The following is a 24,345-nucleotide window of genomic DNA, read 5'->3' as shown; positions in this document are numbered from 1 at the left end:
AATACTATATGGCTCAATCAAGTTGGTCCTTATTGTCAAATCTGTAAAAAATGAAATTTTGTGTAATTCAAACAATAAAAAACAAAAGAAATGGTGAGTGGGGACATCATGGTCTGTCTCATTTGCATGTCACTGAGTTGTGCTTATTGCTGTTTAGTGAAAAATAAGCGAAAGTTTTAAATGTCAACTTTCAGCATAATGCTTGTTTGATTTTCTCTATCTATTCAAATCAACATTTTTCTGGGGTGGACTTGTCCTTTAAAGATACTCATAGAAGAGCAGGGTATGAGCAAAAACAAAATAATTGTCCATAGCAAAACATAACAGTTGATATAACAAGTATAAACCGATGAGATTAAAGGTAATGATGAATTATATCTGGGATATTAATAAGAACATGATATCTGATTTGTGTGTTGTGGATCTGTAATGTTTAAGAGACAAGTAACTGGTAAATATCCCCATTGGTTGAAAGTGAGAATGAGTGTTAATACCTGTTATTACTGAGTGGTGATGGAGATGCAACATGGAAAACAACCTCTACATCCTTCAATGCTGGACTCAGATCCTTAGATAGAAAGAACAAATCAAACAAAACAAACATACTGAATACAAGTAGACATGTGTGTGGTCATACAAAGATTACACAAGGTCAAAGAGTGAATAAATAAAATGTCTTTTCTCTCACACAATATTAATTATAATAACCATACTATTAGTTCAATTTAGAACACATATTTGTGGAGTGGAATTCCTGAGTATGCATGTACATGATGACTTGAGGAAAAGTTTAATAAAAGTTTTGAAATGCATGACTTGCAATAAGTGGGTGGTTTACAAAATGAAAATCGTTAATTCGACTGAACACATAGACCTATATGACAGTTTTATAGCAAGTGTGCAGTATTGATGAAGATGTGGCAATACTATTTATGTATCAATGATTCTCACATATAATGATATCAATGCTGCATGTTGGTTGCATGAATACCACTCCCATATTCTCGCATACAACAAGATAAGGAATAGGCAGACACTAAAAAAAGTATCAGAAAATTGAACTACGTTTTTTTTTTTTTTCGGGGCTACTTTTTACAGCTTTCTGGAAAAAAATCTGCAATATGACAATAGCATCGAGGGGGGGGGTGGTTCAAATTGCCCCGAGACCCTATACAATTTTGTACGTAGTGCAATAAATTATGCTCATCTTCAAGAACAATCAACTTCTTTTTTTGCTTGAATCCACCAATAATTGTTCCAATTTTCTATCCTATATAATTTTCAACACACAGTAAAATTGCTTATTATTTGTAAACCCACAAAACCAAGATAAAAGATAGACCCCTCTATTAAAAAGCACTCCACTTCAATCTCTTATCCAACCATATTTTAAATTGAATGGATTAAATTAATGCCAATGAGTTTGAACGGTGGATAGGCAGACAGGGTATGACTGTACACTTACCTTTTTGCTACACAGGTCACCAATGAAGAATCTCACCTGGTCATTCTCAAAAGTTTTTCTGATATCAAAGACATTAACTGTGTGTCCTTTGACCAGTAGAGATTCAACTATGTGTCTACCTAAGAATCCACATCCCCCAATCACAAGACACAACATGATGATGCTCAAGACACGATCTGTACAAATGAGAAAGAATAGGATTCTTTGGCCCGAATACACAAAGGTGGTTTTTAAAACCCACAGTTGAGTCCATGGTTTATGTAGATTTCCTGTACAAATTACACTTAACTAGCAGCAATTACCCGTGGCAGCACAGGGGGTAGGAGTCATTTTTCTTTATCAAAGTGTGTGGGGGGAGGGGGTGACATTCTTGTATGTACAGCTAGACTGCCTATTTAAACTGAAAGCCGAGCAGTTTATTGATGAAATATATTTAGACAACTGATTTATAGCAGACTTCTCTTTCAATATAGATAGGAGGTTCAATTAAGTTAAGCATCTTGGGTTGAACTGGAGGAAGAACTTCAATAATCATTGCAGAGTGACATCCAAATCTAACTATAAAATGGAAAAATGTATTAGAACACGGTGTATTCAGTAAGCAGTCAAGAGGCAATTATTGTGATATAGAAATGTTATGATTACATGTATTGGGTCGGAAATAAATACGTAAGTACATTGCACATGTACCTTACAATGCACATTAGACTGCAGTTGTTTGTAATTTTTAAATTAAAGGTTGCTCAATCATATATAAGTATGGTAAGATGTCGAAAAGAAGTGAGAGTGAGAGAAAGGGGGGGGGGGTGATAAAATGAGTGAGACAGAAACAGTGGTGGGAAAAATGAGTCAGACAGTGAGGAAAATGAGAGACAGAGAATGGGAAAAATGAGAGACAGAGGGGAAAATGAATGACAGAGAGACAGAGGGGAAAATGAAAGAGACCCACACGGGGAAAATGAATGAGAGAGAGAGATAGTGGGGAAAATGAGAGAGACAGTGGGAAAATCAGAGAGAGAGATGAAGAGAGAGATTGAGAAATTAAAGAATACAAAAGAGCGAGATAGAGAGAGAGAGAAAAGGTTTTAGATGTTAATTGTGATAAAAAGATAAGATTTGTATGGCTTACATGGGCATTTTAATTTTTTTTCAGAGGTTTTAGATATCTTTTTTTTTTACTGGTGGATCAAATAGTTATGCATTGAAATAATTGATAAAAATCTTAGAAAGTACACTGTAAATGTAGTATGGAATTATTGTGTCTTTTAAAAGTTATATGGGCATCTTCACTGATTATAATTTCATTCAAATACATAACAATATTGATACGTGTATGTTAGATTATGTCTTTTTTCATAAAAATATCATGTTAATAAAAGGCAAGATATGCTACAACAGTATACAGATGAAAGGATCATAATATTTGAGATGGCATAATGCATAAGGTCCCGTATGTCTGTTATACACGGTATTGGCTGTTGAAGCGATAAACCATTTTTACACTGTATTATTCATATCTACATATGTACAACAGAGTTTTGTAGAATACATGTCAAACAAAATTTGTGTAGCAAAAAAAATGCCAGTGTTGCCAATTTGCAGAAGAAAATCTGATCAAATTTACCTTTAAATAAAAGGGTTAATAGCAAATCCGTTTATTTAAGACATTTTCAATTTTGGGTTTTGGAACTTAGCACTGAGTTGATTATCTGACTCAACCAAACAACTTCATCATATGTTGGAATTTAGATTTACTGCGACATCAATCATTCAATATAAATATTACATTTTACGTCAAAATACTAACCATGCACTGTTCAACTGTGTACAACAGAGCACTGGCACAGTTTGATTTTGGAGCGTTGAGTAGCAGGTAGCCCAATCTGTTAAAATATAGGATTAAATACAAAGGATGTGTTAATGAAACTGGGCAGAAACATTAGATGTAGACCCTCATCCCCCAGCAAACCCCCAGTCAACACTTGTTTTCAAAAAGCCAAGTCAGAATAGGGTTAACCTCTTTGTGACAACTGCCCACATTTTGTACGGTAACCACTGAGGACATCGGCCGATTACGGTATGTTGTTTACGTTTCAGCAGCGCTACACATGCATACATACATGCAGCCAGCGCATGAGTGTAAGTACGTACCGTATACCGTGCTTTGTATTTCGCTGACCCGAGAGAGGTAAAAGGGACTGGGAATACTTCGAAGCTATACTCAGGGCTGCGAAAAGGAATGCCAAAAAGTTACGAATTGTAAAAAAACTTTAAATAATGCAACCAAAATACCACAAACAACCCCCCTCATGACAATCTGTGAACAATTTAACCATGTTTAGAAAAAATTCCAGCTCGATTGAGTGGAAAACCACGGAGAAAAGCTGCTTCAAACAAACGGAAGGACACACAAGATTAGCCAAATTATAGTAAGGATTTAGCACGTAGCGGGTGCGTGTATAAAAAATTTCCGATGCTGATGCACGCTTTTATCACAGTGCGCCAAATTGACGCTTGTTACCATGGTTAGATACGCTATTTTATTCATTAGTCCACTGTTTGCTGCGTGGACTCCAGCAATCTCAAAACTGAAAGCATGGGAGAGGTAGTCACCATCAAGCCAGACTCCATAACAGTAGGGGAAGGCGGGGAAAGATGGGCATAGGGGCAAGTAGAGCCACCACCCCTAGGCCAATAATGAATGAGTCAGATTGGCAGGGGCACGCAAGTGAATTATATCGAAACTTCATTGTGAAATGACTGGGATGGAATAATACTTGTCATGAAAGCCTTGTACGTAGACTTAAATGTTGACCTGAAAATGACCTATGACCTTACCATGTGACCTCCAACTGCAGCATAACATGCAGGTCGCCAAAGTACATCTACCATCCCAGTTTTGTTGAAAAGTGACTTACAGTTGCGGAGTTAGGTGTGATAAGTCTTGCATGTAAACTTTAACGTTGACCTGAAAATGACCTTTGTCTTTACCATGTAACCTCAGACTGCAGCCTAACATGCAGGTCCCCCAAGTCCATCTACCATCCAAGTTTGGTTGAAAAGTGACTTACGGTTGCGGAGTTAGGTGTCATAAGAGAGTCTTGCATGTAAACTTTAACGTTGACCTGAAAATAACCTTTGAACTTACCACGTGACCTCCGACTGCAGCCTAACATGCAGGTCCCCCGAGTCCATCTACCATCCAAGTTTGGTTGAAAAGTGACTTACGGTTGCGGAGTTAGGTGTCATAAGAGAGTCTTGCATGTAAACTTTAATGCTGACCTGAAAATAACCTTTGAACTTACCATGTGACCTCCGACTGCAGCCTAACATGCAGGTCCCCCAAGTCCATCTACCATCGAAGTTTGGTTGAAAAGTGACTTACAGTTGCGGAGTTAGGTGCCATAAGAGAGTCTTGCATGTAAACTCTAACATTGACCTGAAAATAACCTTTGAACTTACCACGTGACCTCCTACTGCAGTCTAACATGCAGGTTCCCCAAGTCCATCTACATGTACCATCCAAGTTTGGTTGAAAAGCGACATATGGTTGCGGAGTTAGGTGTCATTAGAGAGTCTTGCATGTAAACTTTAACGTTGACCTGAAAATGACCTTTGTCTTTACCATGTAACCTCAGACAGCAGCATAACATGCAGGTCCCCCAGTTTATTTCCCCCCCCCCCCCATTAGGCACTTATAAAGGTTTTTATAAAGAAAAATACTAAAAATATTAAGAAATATCATGTAAGAAGATGAGCAGATACTCATCAATGATCTTGTCGCCATACATGTATTTCCTAGTTACAAGACGCGTATTTAAGAGAGGGCGACGATATCATGAGCAGTGCCAATTAAAAAAATAAACTTCAATCGACCGATGATAATCATAAATTGTAAAACACTTGCATTAGCCATTTAATATTTATGAGCTAATGAAAGTATTTTACAATTCATGATATTCATCAGCCGATTGAAGTTTTTTTTTTTTTAAATTGGCACTGCTCATGACACAGAGAGCCAGACTGGTTTGGGGATTCAACGTTTTTTGCCGTATTTTCTCTTTTTCTTTTACCCCACAGGAAATGGCTAGAAAAAGGCTCAAAAAACGGCGACAAAAAAGTGTACCGACTATGGAAAGCTAACTGTATGCAACAATGATTTTCCTCAGAATAAAATAGCGAATAGCTTCCTTGCGGAAAACGGCTTCAAAATGGCTAATATTAAGCCCCTTTCACAATTGACGTACGACCATTTGTGACCTTTTGGTCGTGCGACAGGCTGCAACAGGCATCAATCGCTAGTCATCTCATAAGATAGCACAGAGGCTTTCACAGTTGCAACAGCTGTCGTACAACAAAAACAACTAGTTAACCCCGTTGCACGAGTAAGTCGCATGTGCTCTTATTGTGCTCGTGCGATCATAAGCGAGTGTTGCACGAGGGATTGCGAGTGGAACGGTCGCATCAATGCCAATGAAACAGTAGTGCAATGTTGTAAGCCGTTGCGATCGGTCTTGCAACAGTCTTATGGCCCATATATTATCGCACCCTGTTGTAAAAATCAGGTCTCTGTACATGTAGGTCGCTAGCAAATGTGCAAGTGTTGTGCGACCTCCAGTCAAGTAAATGTGACTACTTTATAGTCGTGCAACCTCTCGCACCAAGTCGTACAACGTTGAACAACACTCGCAAGATGATCGCCCGACCGATGGTACGACCCCGGGTACGGCCTGATGCGAGTGAATCGATCGTATTTGATCGCGTTGGGATTTTGAACATTTTCAAAGTTCAGTTGTGACCAGTCACGACCACCTCGAGTTCGTGCAACCGTCTACAACGACTGCGAGTGCTCACAAGACACCAAGAGATCGATCGTGCAACAACAACAGAAAACTGTTGCAGGCGGTCGTAAACTGGTCGGACGTCAATTGTGAAAGGGGCTGAATGGTCGCATACATGCAAATTCAACGGTAGTGGAATGGTGTAAGCCGCAATTTCGATCGGTCTTGCAACAGTCTTATATAATCGCACCCAGTCACAAGACTGGTCTCTGTAGCTCTCTAGCACATGTTCAAGTGTTGTACGACCTCCAGTCGACTAAATGCGACTATACTTAGTTGTGCCACCTCTCGCACCAAGTCGTACAGCGTTGAACAACACTCACACGATGATCGCCCGACCGATGGTACGACCTGATGCGAGTGAATCAGTCGTATTTGATCGCGTTTGGATTTTGAACATGTTCAAAGTTCAGATGCCAGGGTTGGCGGATTTAAATCACGTTGATTTAAATCGCGATTTAAATCACCATGATTTTTTTTTTTAAATCATTGATTTAAATCACTTCCATTGAAAAATGTACAAATCATGGACAAAGTATTTGTTCAATGCAGTTTTAATTCTTCAAGTCAACTGAAAAACTTTTAATTAACTTTATATCAATAAAAGATCAACAAAGTCTTCATATCTACTTAAAACAAATTAAAATCAAATTAATAAAATCAGGTAATTCCTTAAAAACTACAGATGTATGTTGTCAATAGGTACTCATTTTTGTAAATTATGTCGAGTTTTTCTTCTGAAGTTTTACATTCTTTGTCAGTTATTATTAGTCAATTTCTTTCTTAACATAAAGTTTTCACATAATCCATAGACTTTTCAGAGAGCAGTTTGTAAAAAAAATATATAATATATAAAAGTCAATGAGAAAAGGTTTGTTGGCAGTTTTCCACTTTTGATCCTTCGCCTACACATAACTACTTCTAGCTGTCATGTAAAATAAAAAAAATGATACCTGCATGTAATCAACATATTTAACATGCCTCTTATTTCGTATTGTTACATTTATCATACATTTGATGTTTTAAATAACATAATTATAAAAATCACATTAACAGAATGTAGTATAGTCACCCATTGACTAAGCTATCTCCTATATTGTTCTCCAACACAGAGTTTTGCATCTATATCTGTAGCAAGAGAAGAGCTTTTTATCAAAAAGATCCTAAACATATACAGTTGTAGTCTCTCTTTGACTATTGTAAAGCTGTGACTAATTGAAAAAAATCATTGATTTGAATTATTTCTCTTACAATATACATGAATACTAGTAATTGGCAAAGGGTTTGTTGGCAGTTTTGATAAGGGATTTTTTCTCTTGGATTTTTTAAATATTTGAATGAAAAATCCCAGAGGGGAATTTTCTCTACTCACTGGGAATTCCCTATGGAATATTCCTTCATAGGCCTATGTATGATAGAATTAAGTTCAGATACTTCCTCAAATTTATTTTTAATTGTCCATTTTCACTGGATTTTAATTACAAAATATGTGGTTAAGAACAATAGTAGGGGTGAAATGTATAACATCAATATTGATGTCATTGTTAGAGTAAGGGGGGGGGGGGATAATTACCCTTTTTTCGAAGGAACTTTAAAAAAATAAAAAAAACCTGATTTAAATAAAAAAATCTGATTTAAATCAAATAAATCCGATTTTTTTGATTTTTTAAAAAAATAAAAAAAATCGCCAACCCTGTCAGATGCGACCAGTCACGACCACCTCGAGTTTGTGCGATCGTCTACAACGACTGCGAGTGCTCGCAAGACACCAAGAGATCGATTGTGCAATGACAAGAAAAAACTTTTGCAGGTGGTCGTAAACAGGTCGTACGTCAATTGTGAAAGGGGCTTTAAGGGCGAATACCTCCCTTGTGGAAAACGGCTAATAAAGGGCAAATATCTCCCTGTGCGGAAACGGCTACAAAACGGTTAATATAAGGGTGAAACTGTACCTCCCTCGGGGGAAAAAGCCTTCAAAACTGCTAATAAATGGCAAAAGGCACAAAAGTAATAATAAATAATGGTAAGACTAAACAAGTACAAATCAGCATATAATGTTGTACCACACATGCGGGGAGTGTACAAAATTGTGACAACTTGGAATAACATTGATACTACCGTAATGTATAATATATATATATATATATGTATATATATATATATATATATATATATATATATATATATATATGAGCGTGATCGGTTCATCACGGACGGACATTTGATAGATTTTGAAAGTTTTGAAGCCTTGTAACAAATTAGGAATAAGATGAACAAGGTTCCTTTGTGTTTTGTAGTGAAGGGTAGGACAAAGTATGCTGAATGATGAAAAAAGTTTGTTGTCATGGTTACCTACAAACATAGGTATCCACTAAATGTGCCATATCACAGACGGACATGATAGAAATGTGGTTTTTAGAATTTTTGTACATTTTTATTGTTTCTATCTAAACAGCTTAACATGGACCAATAATTGTTAATGCAACTAACACTCGGGTATGTTAGCTTCTATGTTCAGCATATTGAATTCTTAACCAATATCAAACTTCTGAGAGAATTGCAAATATTTTCCATCACGGACGGACATCACGGACGGACACAATCAAAATACATTGGAAGTACCCTGTAAGAAGTTCTTAATACTTTCTTGGGGAAACAAATGCTATTGTATTGATGATTTGTACATATCTTAATATTATTAAACATTATTAGTTGCACAATCAAGTTGCTACAACTTTAATCAAGTTGCTGCAACTTGATTTAAGATGTATAGCAACTTGTTTTCTATGCTAGACGCACAGTATAATCTAGACATATGATTGCTCTAAACACAGTTCTTGTCAAAGAATGTCTTTTTAAATTGTAGAATACTAGGTTCCAAATCAACAGCTAGTTGATCAATGATCATATTGATACAAGTATTTTTATGATCATGATGATTTTTTAGCATTAATTTTCCAAGAGCAAAGAGGGGTTTTTTTAAGGTCAAAAATCTAAATCGAAAAGATCAACAGGTCGCTGATCCTTATGCTTGTTTGTTGGATCAACACTTTTGGGGGACTCTCTTTAAATCCATCTTTTGCACATATCAAAGTGGAGACACCCCATAATATCAACAGCCCTCATGTATTTAGGAACTTACCGAATACAAAATTGAAATTGATATATCAATCCAAAGCTTATTAAAACACTGCAGTGCAAGTTTTATGCATTTTCACAGTTTACCAGATATTAAGCGATTTGCTTAAAATTAGCTCCATAATGGACTTCAAAAAAAGGTATTCATGTAATTTTCACAAGCCTCAAGACTGTGATGTCATGTTCTGTTAGAAGCATTGTGAATCCATAGGTTTGTACATGAAAAAATTGATTTTTCTGCTAATATCAGATTATGCATTGGATTCTACTTCTTCTCCATCACTTTCTGCAAGCTTGAATTGATGAAATCTACAGCTGTGTACTTGTTCTTGCCTTATTTTATTTCCTGCTTTTTTGGCGTATACATGTACATGCAGCTTTCCAACCCTATCTGGAGTATCTGCATTCCAATAATGTTTAACAATTTTTCCTGACAAAAATATAACGGCCAAAGATATCACAAAAAAATGTGACGAGTTGAAGGTAGTTACTCCATTTGAGTTCTGAATAATTCTCAGAGCCACTTCTCACTGCAATTAGAAGCTAAAATTATATTCATAATCTGCTCAGCAAAGTTTCTCATTTGCATATATGAATCTTTCCACAAGTATTTCACTCGTCCGTCTGTGATGAAATGTCCGTCCGTGATCATTTTTTTATTTATTGTATGCATAAAATGTATGGATTTTAGCTATGTTCAAATAAAATGATATACAGTGTCCAGTGAAATACTTCTACACAATTTTATTTCTGTTTCTATTCTGATAAAGAATAGAAAGCTGAATCCATAGACATTATCCTAATAAAAATGATCCCTGACGGACATTAATTTCATCACGGACGGACAGAAATGTTAACATCTACAAGGAAAGTTTACTTCCCATATTTTTTCCTATTAATTTATGTTTGATGATAGATTAATGTTCAGAGTGCAAGACCATTAAAAAAATTGGAGTAACTTTGAAAACAATAAAACTAGAGTGAATTGAATTTGAGTGAATTAACATTGTCTGTCCGTGATGAAATTAATGTCCGTCCGTGATCATTTTTGATTGAGTTTATGATATGGATAAAATGTATGGATTTCAGCTATGTTCAAATAAAATGATGTACAGTGTTTAGAGAGATACCTCTACACCTCTATATTTTTATTTCTATTCTGATAAACAATAAAAAAACTTTTCAACTTTTTTTCCATCACGGACGGAAATTTCAAAATGGAAATGTTAACACCTACCAAAAAAAATTACTTCCCAATAATTTTTTCTACTATATTATGTCTGATTATAGAGTAATGTTCAGAGTGCAAGAACATCCAAACCAAATTAGAGTAACTTTAAAAACAATAAAACTAGAGTGAATTTAATTTGAGTAGAAATGTCCGTCCGTGATGAGAGGTAGCAGCACCCCCATGAATAAAATGGACTATTCCGGTACTTTCGGAATCATCAATCTTCATGAAACTAAGTTTTTTGAAACCTGAGATATCAAAGATTATTTTAAAAGCAAATTTGATAGAAGTACCTAAAAAAAAAAATTTTCACCTCAATGCGAACCCTTAACCGATCATGCTCATATATATATATATAATACCGAACAATCTTCATTTTTTTCAATCATATCAAACCTTTTCTTGAAATTCATCAAACTTCCATCATAATGTAATCACAGATGCCTACTAAATATTAAGATTTTGAAAATGGCTGAAAAATCAATCGGCCTATATCTGAAAAAAAAACTTCTCAGCTTCCTATTGCGCCCCTCTTCGTGTGTGAAATGATTTGTCACTTGTGGTTCGTATACCAAACATGTTTTTTGCTGTCATAATTTTCACCATATTTTTTTATTTTTAGAAAATAGATACTTCATAAATAAGATATTTTTTCATCATCTTTCTTTTGGAAAGATGTTGCAAAGTGCTAAATGTATGCAATATACTGTACTCTACTGTATTATTTTCTTTATCTTCTTTGGCTTCTTACGATCGTTGGTGTTTGTGGAGTGGGGATGGCCGCACCCTTTCGAGAAAACCAGAATAGCTTTTCTCGAAAGCGTGGGTGAGAGAGGGGAGTCAAATAAACACACCTCATCAACAACACGAATTTATAAGTGACTGGCATTGTTATAAAGCTTACATTTTTTTCTTCACTATATTATGATAATTTTAATGACGTAATACTCATTGGCTATTCGGTAGCATATTACCGAACATATAAAAAAGGGCAATTCCATGGTAACGGAATTACAAATCAGAGAAATTTTGTTGATATTTTTGCTCACAGCATCCAGACATCTCCATATTTTCAAATTTTCTGTACCTAATACTATGCATGGCCACTAGTGCTATATACTGAACCAAGATTTTTAGAAAACCCCTCACACGTTCAGATGTGAATGACGGATATGTGCTATGGTAACGGAATTACCAGTGAAATGAGTCATTTTGCAACCCAAAGTTTAGTAAAAGTTTCTCTGAAATCTACAACACACTAGCTCCAAGTTAATGTCTGATTCAATTCATTATAATGTCAACTTTATTTTGAAAGTAATTTATTCACAAATATCATCAACAAATTTTCATGATTGGTCTTTCTTTAGGGCAAGTACATGGTAACGGAAAATTTTACACATAATGGTAACGGAATTACGCCTCTGACATTTGGGAAGGAAAATGATATTTTTAGGCATTTAGGACTGGTGAAATGCCTCAATAAAGCTTGTTTATACATTCTTCTCTAATACTTAACACAATCTAAGTACTTCAAGTCTCTAATATTAAATCAAATATAAGTATATAGTACGTAATAGGTGGCTCTACCATGAATAAACATGATTTTACAAAATATTAGGGATCAGTGGTAATTAAATTTTAGTTCATTTTCAATTTTAGGGGTATTAGGACTTACTAGCCACTTTTTGCCTCCTGTACTGATGGAAAGAATTATGTAAAGGCCAAAAATCATCACTAGTATTCATGGTAACGGAATTACATGGACTACAGCCATATGTATACACATTAGGAATTTTACAAAAACTGAGGACAGCATGTTATCAGATCTGCATATTTAGTCAAAGATTTGTGTAGATGATAGTTTAAGATATTCTAAAGTATTTGAATACTCAAAAGAAACATAGTTTCACATACAATTGGCATCTTTAAACAGTTAAACTGAAAACTTTCTATTTGGTTGTTCAATAAATGATTTGAAAACAAGAAACAATGCTGAAACCTCATGAAAATAGTGTTGACATTTACATTTTGAAAAAATGTTGTGGACAACTAAGCAATAAATTGGTTCTTAATCCGTGCACCAATCTAATTCTAAAGGTAAGGATTCATTTTCTGTCTACATGTATATGTAGCTCACAGAGGACTGCAATTATAGCAGATCTGAGTATAAAGTCAATATCGGACATCTTCCTGACAGATGTATTTCCCAAATGTGACCCTAAGAAACTGCAGTGATTTGATGATCTTATGTCATATTCATGAAATTAGTGGGTTTTCTTGAGCCATGATTTTTTTTATTGTATTAAAATTTCTTAAAAATCTTTTATATAAAATATGAAAATTTATCCGAGATGCACTTTTATCTTCCGTCTCTAAAGATATGTGACAAAGCAGTGCCTAGGATATAGACATGTTAATCGCGTATCCAATCATTGCATCACAGATGATGTGCCTGCACCAAATTTCCTTTGAAGAAAAAAAACTGCAAATACATGTAAGGTGGAGGCTACATGAATTCTCTCTATACATTTTCAATTTCAGCAATATTTATAGGTCAATTCGCTCAAGACTTTGAAATAAGAATAAAGGAAAATGATAAATAATTTAATCATTAGAGTACTACTATAACATTATTCTTGTAGATTAAAGAAATATTTCAAATAATTTTATTGACTAATGTTGTTTATGAAATGAAATGAAGTACAAAATGATGTGATATTGACTTCATATTTTTGTTCATTTTTTCAATTAAATCCCTGTAGGCACAGAATTTGATTTTAATGCCATCTCACTCATTTGCCAAAACTCATGGCAGAAAGGCCTTTAATTGGTTGAATGAGATTAGTGCTAGAAAAAAACAGCCTTTCTCATTACAAATTGGTTCAAAAATAGGTTTGTGTCACAGAGATAAACAAAGACAAAATGGTTATTGGAATACCACTTCGGAACGAATTTTAGGTGATTTTATATCACTTATTTTAATAGAGATAAAATATTTCATTTTATATCAGAATGTATATGAGAATACTACCACTGTCTCTTTGCATTTCTCTCACAGCAGAATGCTGTACATGTATATACATTTCTACCCATTTCAAACTGAGTTATGTTGCTGTTCTCAGATGTTTTGTTATTAATGACTTTGTTGGTCTCAATATTATCACCATCCTCTCCTTAGAGAAGTGTTCACATTCTGTGTATCATCCTCACTTGAAGGGTCATCGTCGTTACTTTATCCGTGAAGCAGTGATTATTGGATGATGCTGACTTTGCATGTTTCTGAGCATCTATTGCATACATGTAGGGGTGGAGCACATTATTGGTTTGGTGCTAATTAAGGCATCTTGAATATCTGTCAAATCCACCTTACTTTTGGAAATGTCATCTGTATAAAGATTTAGTATGATTTTTTGGCATGTGATTCTTGTAACATCTGTAAATTATGGATCTCACTACAAATCTTCAATCTTTTCCACTCATTACTTTTTACTGCTTGCTACACTGTTCGCCAATCAATGCCAGAGTCTGGTCCCTCACATTGGCTTGTTGCAAAGAATATCCAATCTTCCATTGCAAGGACAGTTACATGTACACAGAAAATATCGCTTAAATTAGTAGGCGGTCCCTTCTGAAAACTATACCCATTTCTTTGAAGCAGAGAAATACTCCCAGCTGTCCCAGAATTTCTTTTGCTGAAAAGTTCACTAAGTCTGTTGAGGGTGAATTGATCAGAGGCAATTACAAAAAAAAGGAATGCCATTATTTTCCAAGGCACACACAGTGAACATGGTCACTTCGTGATTGTGCGTCCAGTATTTTGGATCTCATTAGAACTGGTATTTGGCAATGACATTTTTTGCAAAATCAATCTGAATGAAAATTTTGTTAAGATCATCCTGCATAATCATTTTTCTACTCCTCCCCAAGAATTGATTGCCCATTAATCCTTTGTAAGGCATTCACCTACATTGTATGCTCCATCAATATACTTTATTGATGCTAATGTACATTTATTATCTTGCCCTTTTTCTGAATGTTATACTCAGGCTATATTGAATGGGACTTGTTGTCAAGTAATTGTATAATTTCATCCTGATTTGGAGTGTAATTACTAATCAGAAGGCTTTTAATGTTATAACTGTGATCTACAGCTAAGATATCAACATGCCATTGGAACAAAATTGGCTAACGCACACCCTTTTAAATATATGATAATGGTAATTCCGTTACCATGTAATTCCGTTACCACAGTTACAGCAGAATTAGAAATGATATTTCAAAAAAATGTTGCTCAGTCTTTAGCAAGTCACATGAAATCAGAGAATTCAGAATTATATAAAATTCAAGCAAGTATTTAGTTCATAGGAAAAACTTTTCAGTTTCATGGTAACGTAATTACATCCGTTTTTGTAGTAGATTGCAAAATTTTCTCTGAGAAATTTGGAAATACCCATGATAAAGACATTTGCTACTGGTAATTATTACACCTTCACACACAACATTAGATGATTTTGAACCAAAATTGTAAAATATTTTTTTAGTTATCAAATTTATCCAAAATAATGTAAAATACATGTTCTCTAATTGAAAATGGCCATCAAATTCAAAAGATTGCTCCGCAAAAACCGTAACAGATATTTGAAGGTTTTCGGTTCCTTAAAATATAAGGTTTTGTGTACAAAGGACATTCACATTCAGATGCATAATATTAATTTTGAATTTTACTGTTTTTACCCTCTCCCATGTGGAATTGCCCAGAAGCATACAGCTTGTAAACATACAAAAATAATTGATTAAAAATTAAAGCAATGATTAGAGGTGATTCAAAAGAGTGAAGAATAAATAAATTATAGAGGTCTACAGGACAGTCACTTGAGTATTAAAGCTACACTGTACAACTTTGCGACTTGGATCTTTTCTCAATTTTGTTTTTCTAATGAAATAGACTGTGGGATGGACAAGGAAAATGTCTCTAGTTTTTCATTTCCGTGGGGCGGCAAATACAACCACGGTTCTTGGACTTGATAATATCGTCGGTCTTATGCCAAAAGGGCCTTAACCCGATTTTAGGGGTTCTGAATATTTTATAATAAATTTAACACATTTCATGTAAAACTTAATAACTTAACACGTTTATCGAAATTGGCTTCAAAAGCAAAAAAACGACCACAAACTTTTGATTATTAGAGAGGCCAAAACCTTTAAACGCCATTATCTCGGAATGGCCAAAAGCAGTTAAGGCCCTTTTGGCATAAGGCCGACGATATGTAAAATATTATGAGTGAATACATGCACAATGTTGCCATCGGTAAATTTTGCTCCTGACCTCAAAATTAAAATAATAATATGCAAAATCGTACCATTGACTCGACTGGAAATTCCGCCATTCACCCCGTGTGTTAAGGACTTCCGTGAACGCGCGCAAGCGTGCACAATGCATGTGACCTCGTTCGCGTTTTATTTTTTTTTATTCGCTGTACATGATATACCGTACGTTATATACAGAATATACGATGGCGGATAAGATGTCGTCGTCTTCATCGTGTTTTGACAGCGAAAATGACGATTTATCACTAGCAAATATATGCTACATGCACGTCTTACCCAAGGAAAAAGGGCCAGTAAATTCCTTTCAAGTAAAGAGCTAGAACAAATTTAAGCCTTTGCTGCATTTGTTGATGTAGACTACCTGGGACTTCAGAATAAAAATAGCTATTCGTGCAGCAGAGAAGTTTGCGATTGACTTGCATGCAACCCGGCCCATCCCAGGGAGCAGTGGCTTAACAGTGCAGGGGGGGGGCAAGCTATCCCCCTGGCGGAGTTCACCGGGAACTTAAAGGGGAAAAAAGAAAAGGGGGAGAATTAAAGGGGAAAAAAGAAAAGGGGGAGAATGAAAGGGAAAGGGGAAAAAGAGGAACTGGAAAAGGAAAGAAAGAAGAACAGATAGATTGTCATGAAAAGGTGATTTTATTTTTTTTAAATAATCATGCAAAATCATTAACGAAATCTTGTTTACCGTGGCGTACAGACCAAGAAAAAAAAAGGAAAAGGAAAGAGAGAAGGGTGAAAAATATGTCTTCTTTAACATTATGTCAAAATCTGAAATTGGATTTTTGTAATAAAAATGTATAATTTTTTGCTCACTCGCATTGTTTTTTTACCCGATACACCATATCGCCCCTCAAAATGTTGCCTCATGACGCCATTGCCTCCCCCCCCTTTTGAGAAGCAAAATACTAAAATTTGTAATGTAAATATGCCATTAAAACAAAGGTGTGCCCCGGCCCTCTTTTGAAATTGAAGACCCTTTTTCTCGTGTACGAAATATACTTCATTTGTGGGTGAAAACCTTTTTTTTTTGGCTTGTCAATTGGTTGAAAAACTTTTTTTTTTTTGGGGGGGGGCTGGTCGAAACTTTCCTCTGAAAAATTAGCCCCCTTTTGGAAAATCATGGATCTGCCCCTGATAAGACTGCTCTTGCCCCTCCTGCATGGCCACCGACCCATTACGCTCCTGCCCAGCCCAACCAGCATTGCAGCAAGATCCGAATGGATCAAACTAACGTTATAGATGTAACGCGTTACATGTTGCTCAGAGCCAGGTCAAACATCGTTCGTATCACCAGCATTCCAGCAATCAAGCTATCGAAGGTGAAAAAGATACAGAGGATGATTTTGAGATGGTGATCCTTGTTATAGCGATCTTTGTCCATGCCAAAATTGTTTCACTTTGTGCTTTTGCATTTAATTCTCTGCAAAAGTGAAGCAGTACAAGCTTTGATGACTTTTGTATAGGTCTAGATTTCTTAATTGAATCGATACATAATGTGACTCATGTCATTACTTACTTCACCGCCACATTTACAAGCCTATGAATAGAAGACGAAGTAAGTCATGAGTCACATTATTCATCGACTCAATTAAGAAATCTAGATGTAGACCTATACAAAAATCATCCAAGTTTGCACCGCTTCACTTTTGCAGAGTGAAATGCAAGAGCACAAAGTGAAAACAAATTACCTTCGATCGCTTGATTGCTCAATGCTGGTGATATACGAACGATGTTTGACCTGGCTCTGGGCAAGATGTAAACGCGGTAGCCGGTAGGCCTACATCGAACATCTATATTTATTTTGATCCATTCGGATCTTGCTGAAATGCTGGTCGGACGTCGGGCTGATCTCCCGGGGCCGGGCTGCATGCAAGTCAATCGCAAACTTCTCTGCTGCACGAATAGCTATTTTTATTCTGAAGTCCCAGGTAGTCTACATCAACGAATGCAGCAAAGGCTTAAATTTGTTCTAGCTCTTTACTTGAAAGGAATTTACTGGCCCTCTTTCCTTGGGTAAGACGTGCATGTAGCATATATTTGCTAGTGATAAATCGTCATTTTCGCTGTCAAAACACTACGAAGACGACGACATCTTATCCGCCATCGTACATTCTGTATTATAACGTATATCATGTACAGCGCGCGAATAAAAAAAAAATAAAACGCGAACGAGGTTACATGCATTGTGCAGGCTTGCGCGTGTTCACGGAAGTCCTTAACACACGGGGTGAATAGCGGAATTTCCAGTCGAATCAATGGTACGATTTTGCATATTATTATTTTAATTTTGAGGTCAGGAGCAAAATTTACCGATGGCAACATTGTGCATGTATTCACTCATAATATTTTACATATTATCATGTCCAAGAACCGTGGTTGTATTTGCCGCCCCACGGAAAGTCACAATTTTAGCGACCATCCTACAGTCTAAAAGATCTATTGAGTACTTTCCATTTGTCCATGTGGGTCTTATTACCAAAATCGTCTATAGCGTCATTTTGATAACCCGCTTATGCAAAATCATTAACCATAACGCTCATTGTATAATCACTGTATCAATAATCATATAGGGGTCAATCCATGTCAAATCAACCAATTTTCAGACAATTTGTCACCCGACCCCCTTCGATTTTCTTTAAACTCGCACCAAATGTTCCCCCAAATGTCTGACGGAAAAATCTGAAATATTTTGCCCCAAGGTCAAACGGTTGCTAAGATACGGCCTCCCTTAGCAACCAATGCGTGGCCAAACAACCAAGTTTTAAAAAAATTTGCTATTTTTGATCGACTGCTGCAACCAAGTTTGATGAGGTAGAGTGCTTATTTTCTAGAAATTGGAAGAACTTTTTAGTCTTAACATGCACAGTATATTACGGCATTAATGTATTAACTAGAATTTAATTCGTCATGCGGACGAATTAGGTGGTCTGTCATGATTTGTCATTCAATGTCGGCTAATGTATGAAATGAATAATTTAGATACATTGATAATCTTGATCGTAGACAACCTAAGAATAAGTTTTGACCATTGCTAAATGTGATTATTGATGTGGTGATGACAGTCGTCAGACATACATCTTCAAACAGATACATACAAGATAGATGATTATCTATATAGATGGATGGAGCGACGGATGGATCAAGTGATCGATTGAGAGATAAATGATAGGTGGTTATATTAATAAAACATAGACAGACAGACATGTAGATAGATAAATAGATAGATAGATAGATAGAGACAAATAGATTGATATAGATAGATAGCCAGACAGACATACATATATAAACATAGATAGAGACAGGCAGATAGATTGATGGATATACAGAACAATAGATAGATATACATATCTAAACAGATAGATATGTTATATTAGACAGAGAAAATTTGGGCGAAAAACGATCTATATTTGAGAAGTTACAACCGAATTCGCATAAATTTGATGACGTCATTTTTGAAAAAATGAAATATTTAGTTTAGGCGCCATTTTGATGACGTCATGATCAAATTGAGGGACAATGGTGACATGAAATCAAATCTACAACTCATACTCTATCGATATATGAAAAAAAAATTGGGGGTCAATGGACTATTTAAAGAGCTACAGTGATTTTGCGATAGGCATGTTTTTGCCCATATATGGCCTATAGTGAGAGCTCGCACGCACACGTGCTGCAAATTTTAACGGGTGTTAATTTCGTTATCATTGGTCATAGAGAGCTAAATTGGGTATCAAATTGTTCAAAATTATATTATCGATGCAATGATGTAAAAAAAACGGTGTTTTTGCACTGCGTTAAGGCAATGCGCGGAAACGCGCGCGCACATGTGTGCGCACGCAAATTTTTGAAATGATTAGAATGACCTAAAACGTACTCTATTTTGGTCAAAAAGTGATTTTGAGCATTTTTTAATTTTGACGCGCGCGTCGTGACCTCCAGGTGACTTTTGATGTCATGATTTGATGACCCTTGACCTTAAGTTGGTATGATGTTAATTTGATTGATTTTTTATAATTGATAATGGAGATATGATTGATAATGTGATTTTACAAAATGGCGCCTAGATGACGTCATCATAACCTGATGACCTTGAAACTAGATTCTTGGGTGTCCTTATTGACGACAAATTATCCTGGAAGCCTCATATAGATAGTATATGTAAAACAATTTCTAGAAACATTGGAATTATTAATAAACTTAAACATTTTCTCCCTTCCCGCACTTTGTTAACATTATATTACACACTTATTCTACCATATATTAATTATGGAATTATTGCGTGGGGATGTGCAATACAAACACAAATAAATAGAATATTACTTCTCCAGAAAAAAGCTCTAAGAATAATTTTTCAAACACACTTTAGATCACATACTGATATCTTATTCTTTGAAAATAACATTCTTAAAGTAAATGACGTATATCTTTTCGAACTTAGTCAATTTATGTTTAAATTAAGCAGGGACGATCTCCCCGCCATTTTCTTTAATATGTTCCGTAAAAATGCTTCCGTACACAGCTACCCAACAAGGCAACGTCTATGTTATCATCTTCCTTTAACAAGAACTTTATTTGCAAAAAACTCGTTTGTCTTCTCCGGGCCTGCCTATTGGAACTCTCTGCCTCAAGATTTCAAAGAATCCCCTAATGTTAATATTTTTAAACGCAAACTGAAAAAAATGTTAATTCTAAAATATTCGTCGCAAACAGGTCAAGCTGAATAACTAAAATAACTAATTTAATTACACTCAACTTTTATGTATATGTGTTTATATTATATACATATAGTCATGTATATTATTTGTTTTACATTCTTTTTTCTTCTTAAAACTGCAATTAGCCAAGTACCTGCTCCTGCTGCCTGCCATATTTCTTTTCTACTTAGTGTATTGCACTGCTCTGTCCCGTCTGTCCCCCCCCCCCCCTCACCTCCCCCTCTCTTAAAATATTGTATAACGTAAATATTTCTTTACATGACCCATCAGTTACGTTTTTTCAAGTGCACAAAAATTGTATTCATTTTTAAACAAATTTATTATTACGAACCAATATTTATTTGTTGTAGTTTTATATTGAAACTAAGTTAGGGGCTTGCCTCCTGTACAAGCTTTGCTTTTTTCGGCAAGCCCCTCCGTTTTACTTTCAAATACAAATGTCATTTCAGATAAATTTATTTACTCAATTGTGTTCTTTAAATTTATGATTATTTATGTATACATATTATATTTCGTAGTATTTTCGACCTTGTTTTGTTATGTTTATTATATTATTGCTATGTTCATTATACTATTGTGAAACGGAAATAAATAAATCAAATCAAATCAAATCAAATCAAAAGCTTATTCTGACGTGTCCATGACAGATCCTATGTATGACGAAAAATTCAGCAAAATTGATTCAGCCGATTCGGAGAAAAGTTGGCGACAAACATAGGTGCGAAAAATAAATCAATGAAATGCTAACAATAACAATTAAAATACTAGAATTTAATTCGTCATGCGGACGAATTAGGTGGTCTGTCTTTATTATTGCCATCATGATCACTATTACCATGTTCATGCAGATCAATGTGATCTTCATGATGACAACTGAATGTTGATTATGGATAGAATGCTTGTGAAAGACGGGAGATGATAAAGCACTGTAAAAGGGTCTCTTTGATGTATGACAATACATGTGATATGAAAAAAAGTAATTATAATCTGTTTTATCTTGCTAAATTTTAACTTTCGTACCTTTAAATTATCATAAAGGATCTTGTACGAGATGGTAAAAAGAAAAAAAAAATGGAAAAAAATCATCTTGTTTACCCCAGGATTCGAACCTGCGCCCCCGAGAAAGCAAGTCAAATGCGTTATCCATTGAGCCAGGATATTCCACATAGAGATTACACGTAAGCAAATTTGAGAATTACAATTCCAATTTTGCAAGCGAAATACGGGCATAATCCCGGCATCTGATCAAAATATGGAAGGCATACTTTCGAAAGCTTAGAATCTCGGCTACAACATACTAAAAGCTCAGGGAAAACTGACAAGAAACAATGGAGATATAGCTCACGAAATAGAGGAATGTCGAATCTAGTTTTGAGAAAAGGTCATGTCCCATAGAGATTACACGCAAAATACATGTGATATGAAAAAAGTAATTATAATCTGTTTTATCTTGCTAAATTTAAACTTTTATACCTTTAAATTATCATAAAGGATCATGTAAGAAGCGGCAAAAAGAAAAAAAAGTGAAAAAAAAATTCATCTTGTTCACCCCAGGACTCGAACCCGCGCCCTTTAGAAAGCAGTCAAAGCCACGATATTCCCCATAGAGAATACACGTAAGCAATTTTGAGAATTACAAGTCCAATTTTGCAAGCGAAATACAGGCATGATCCTGGCATCTGATCAAAAATTGGTGGGCACATTTGCGAAAGCTTGGAATCTCAGCTACAACATACTCAAAGCTCAGGGAAAACTGACAAGAAAAAATGGAGATATGGCTCACGAAATAGAGGAATGTCGAATCTAGTTTTGAGAAAAGGTCATGTCCCATAGAGATTACACGCAAAATACATGTGATATGAAAAAAAGTAATTATAATCTGTTTTATCTTGCTAAATTTAAACTTTTATACCATAGAGAATACACGTAAGCAATTTTGAGAATTACAAGTCCAATTTTGCAAGTGAAATACGGGCATGATCCCGGCATCTGATCAAAAAATGAAGGGCACATTGCGATAGCGCAGAATCTCAGCTACAACATACTAAAAGCTCAGGGAAAACCGACACGAAACAATGGAGATATGGCTCACGAAATAGAGGAATGTCGAATCTAGTTTTGAGAAAAAGTCATGTCCCATAGAGATTACACGCAAAATGAGGAAAAATGACATGCCTCTTTTCATCGCTGTTTTACGCAATGATGCGTTTCTCAATACGAAAATCCATGTATACTCAATAGAAAGAATACATTCTAAACTACAACATATCGAAATCTGGGCGAAAAATGATCTATATTCGAGAAGTTACAACCAAATTTGCATAAATTTGATGACGTCATTTTTGAAAAAATGAAATTTTTAGTTTAGGCGCCATTTTGATGACGTCACGATATAATTTAGGGACAATGGTGACATGAAATCAGATCTACAACTCATACTCTATCGATATATGAAAAAAAAATGCGGGTCAATGGACTATTTAAAGAGCTACAGTGAATTTACAATAGGCATGTTTTTGCCCATATATGGCCTATAGTGAGAGCTCGCGCGCAAACGTGCTGCAAACTTTAACGGGTGTTAATTTCGTTATTAATGGTCGTAGAAGGTTGATCAAGGTATCAAATTGTTCAGAATTTTATTATCAATGAAATGATGTAAAAAAAACGGTGTTTTTGCACTGTGTTAAGGTGTTACGGGAGGAAAACGCGCGCGCAAATTTTTGAAATGCTTAAAATGACCTGAAACGTACTCTCGTTTGGTAAAGAAGTGATTTTGAGCATTTTGAAATTTTGACGCGCACGTACGTGCGCGTCGTGACCTCCAGGTGACCTTTGATGACATGACCTAATGACCTTTGACCTGAAGTTGATGTGATGTTAATTTGACTGATTTTTGATAATTGATAATGGAGATATGATTGATAATGTGATTTTACAAAATGGCGCCTAGATGACGTCATCATGACCTGATGACCTTGAAAAGCTTCACTGCACGTGTCCATGACAGATCCTATAAATGACATGAAATTCAATGAAATTGACCAAGTCCATTTTGAGATAACTTGGCGACAAGAAAATCCGTAAAAATAAAGAAAGAAAGAAATAAAAAGAAAATTCTGACGAAATTAAGAGGTGATCTGTCAAAGACAGACCACCTAATTAAGTGCAAATGGCAGGCACTTACTTATTTGCCGTCCTGTATTGGTCCTTCAAATTCCGTCCGGAGAACTGTCGTAGAATGACCTGCACGTCCGGCACTTGAACTCCAACTGATTGACCTTGACACTGACTCTTAATTGGTCATTGGGGTACATATTTGGGGGGTATTGTGGGCGCGCCGTGCGTAATGTTCATTCATGCACGGAGGTGAGTGTAGGGCTATTAATTGTCTATATGGCCGGTTAAACCCAGGCGACATTGTTTAACGACCCTTTATGCAACACACCCCCCGGCCCTATAGATTGGCAAATATTTTGAAATTGTGAATTCTAAATTGCCAATCTCTAGATATAAAATCGAATAAAAACAAACCAAATCAAAACAAATTCACACAATCCCCAATTGTAAACAAAAACAAAGTTCAATGCTTTTATATACAATATTTACAAACATACAATATTTACA

General features: G+C 35.5%; 1 protein-coding gene across 2 annotated transcripts in view; it reads right to left on the bottom strand.

The window, feature by feature from the left end:
- LOC121415015 (sterol-4-alpha-carboxylate 3-dehydrogenase, decarboxylating-like) overlaps positions 1 to 23,981 on the bottom strand; it is a 32,374-nt gene extending 8,393 nt beyond the window's left edge. Inside the window, exons 1-3 of one of the 2 annotated variants that reach the window (XM_041608062.1) lie at positions 23,906 to 23,981; positions 1,466 to 1,641; positions 495 to 568 (exon numbers count right to left, since the gene is read on the bottom strand). In XM_041608062.1, the coding sequence (XP_041463996.1) occupies positions 495 to 568; positions 1,466 to 1,621 (230 nt within the window). In that variant the 5' untranslated portion in view covers positions 1,622 to 1,641; positions 23,906 to 23,981. Of the gene's footprint in view, positions 1 to 494; positions 569 to 1,465; positions 1,642 to 3,272; positions 3,714 to 23,905 lie in introns of those variants that run through there. The other variant, XM_041608054.1, reaches the window with a different exon arrangement.
- Between the last annotated feature and the right edge of the window lie 364 nt (positions 23,982 to 24,345).

Source organism: Lytechinus variegatus, chromosome 1 (genome assembly GCF_018143015.1).
Source record: "Lytechinus variegatus isolate NC3 chromosome 1, Lvar_3.0, whole genome shotgun sequence".
Lineage (NCBI taxonomy): Eukaryota > Metazoa > Echinodermata > Echinoidea > Temnopleuroida > Toxopneustidae > Lytechinus > Lytechinus variegatus.
Note: the sequence above shows the minus strand (reverse complement) of the source record. Positions and strands in the feature narration are given on the sequence as shown.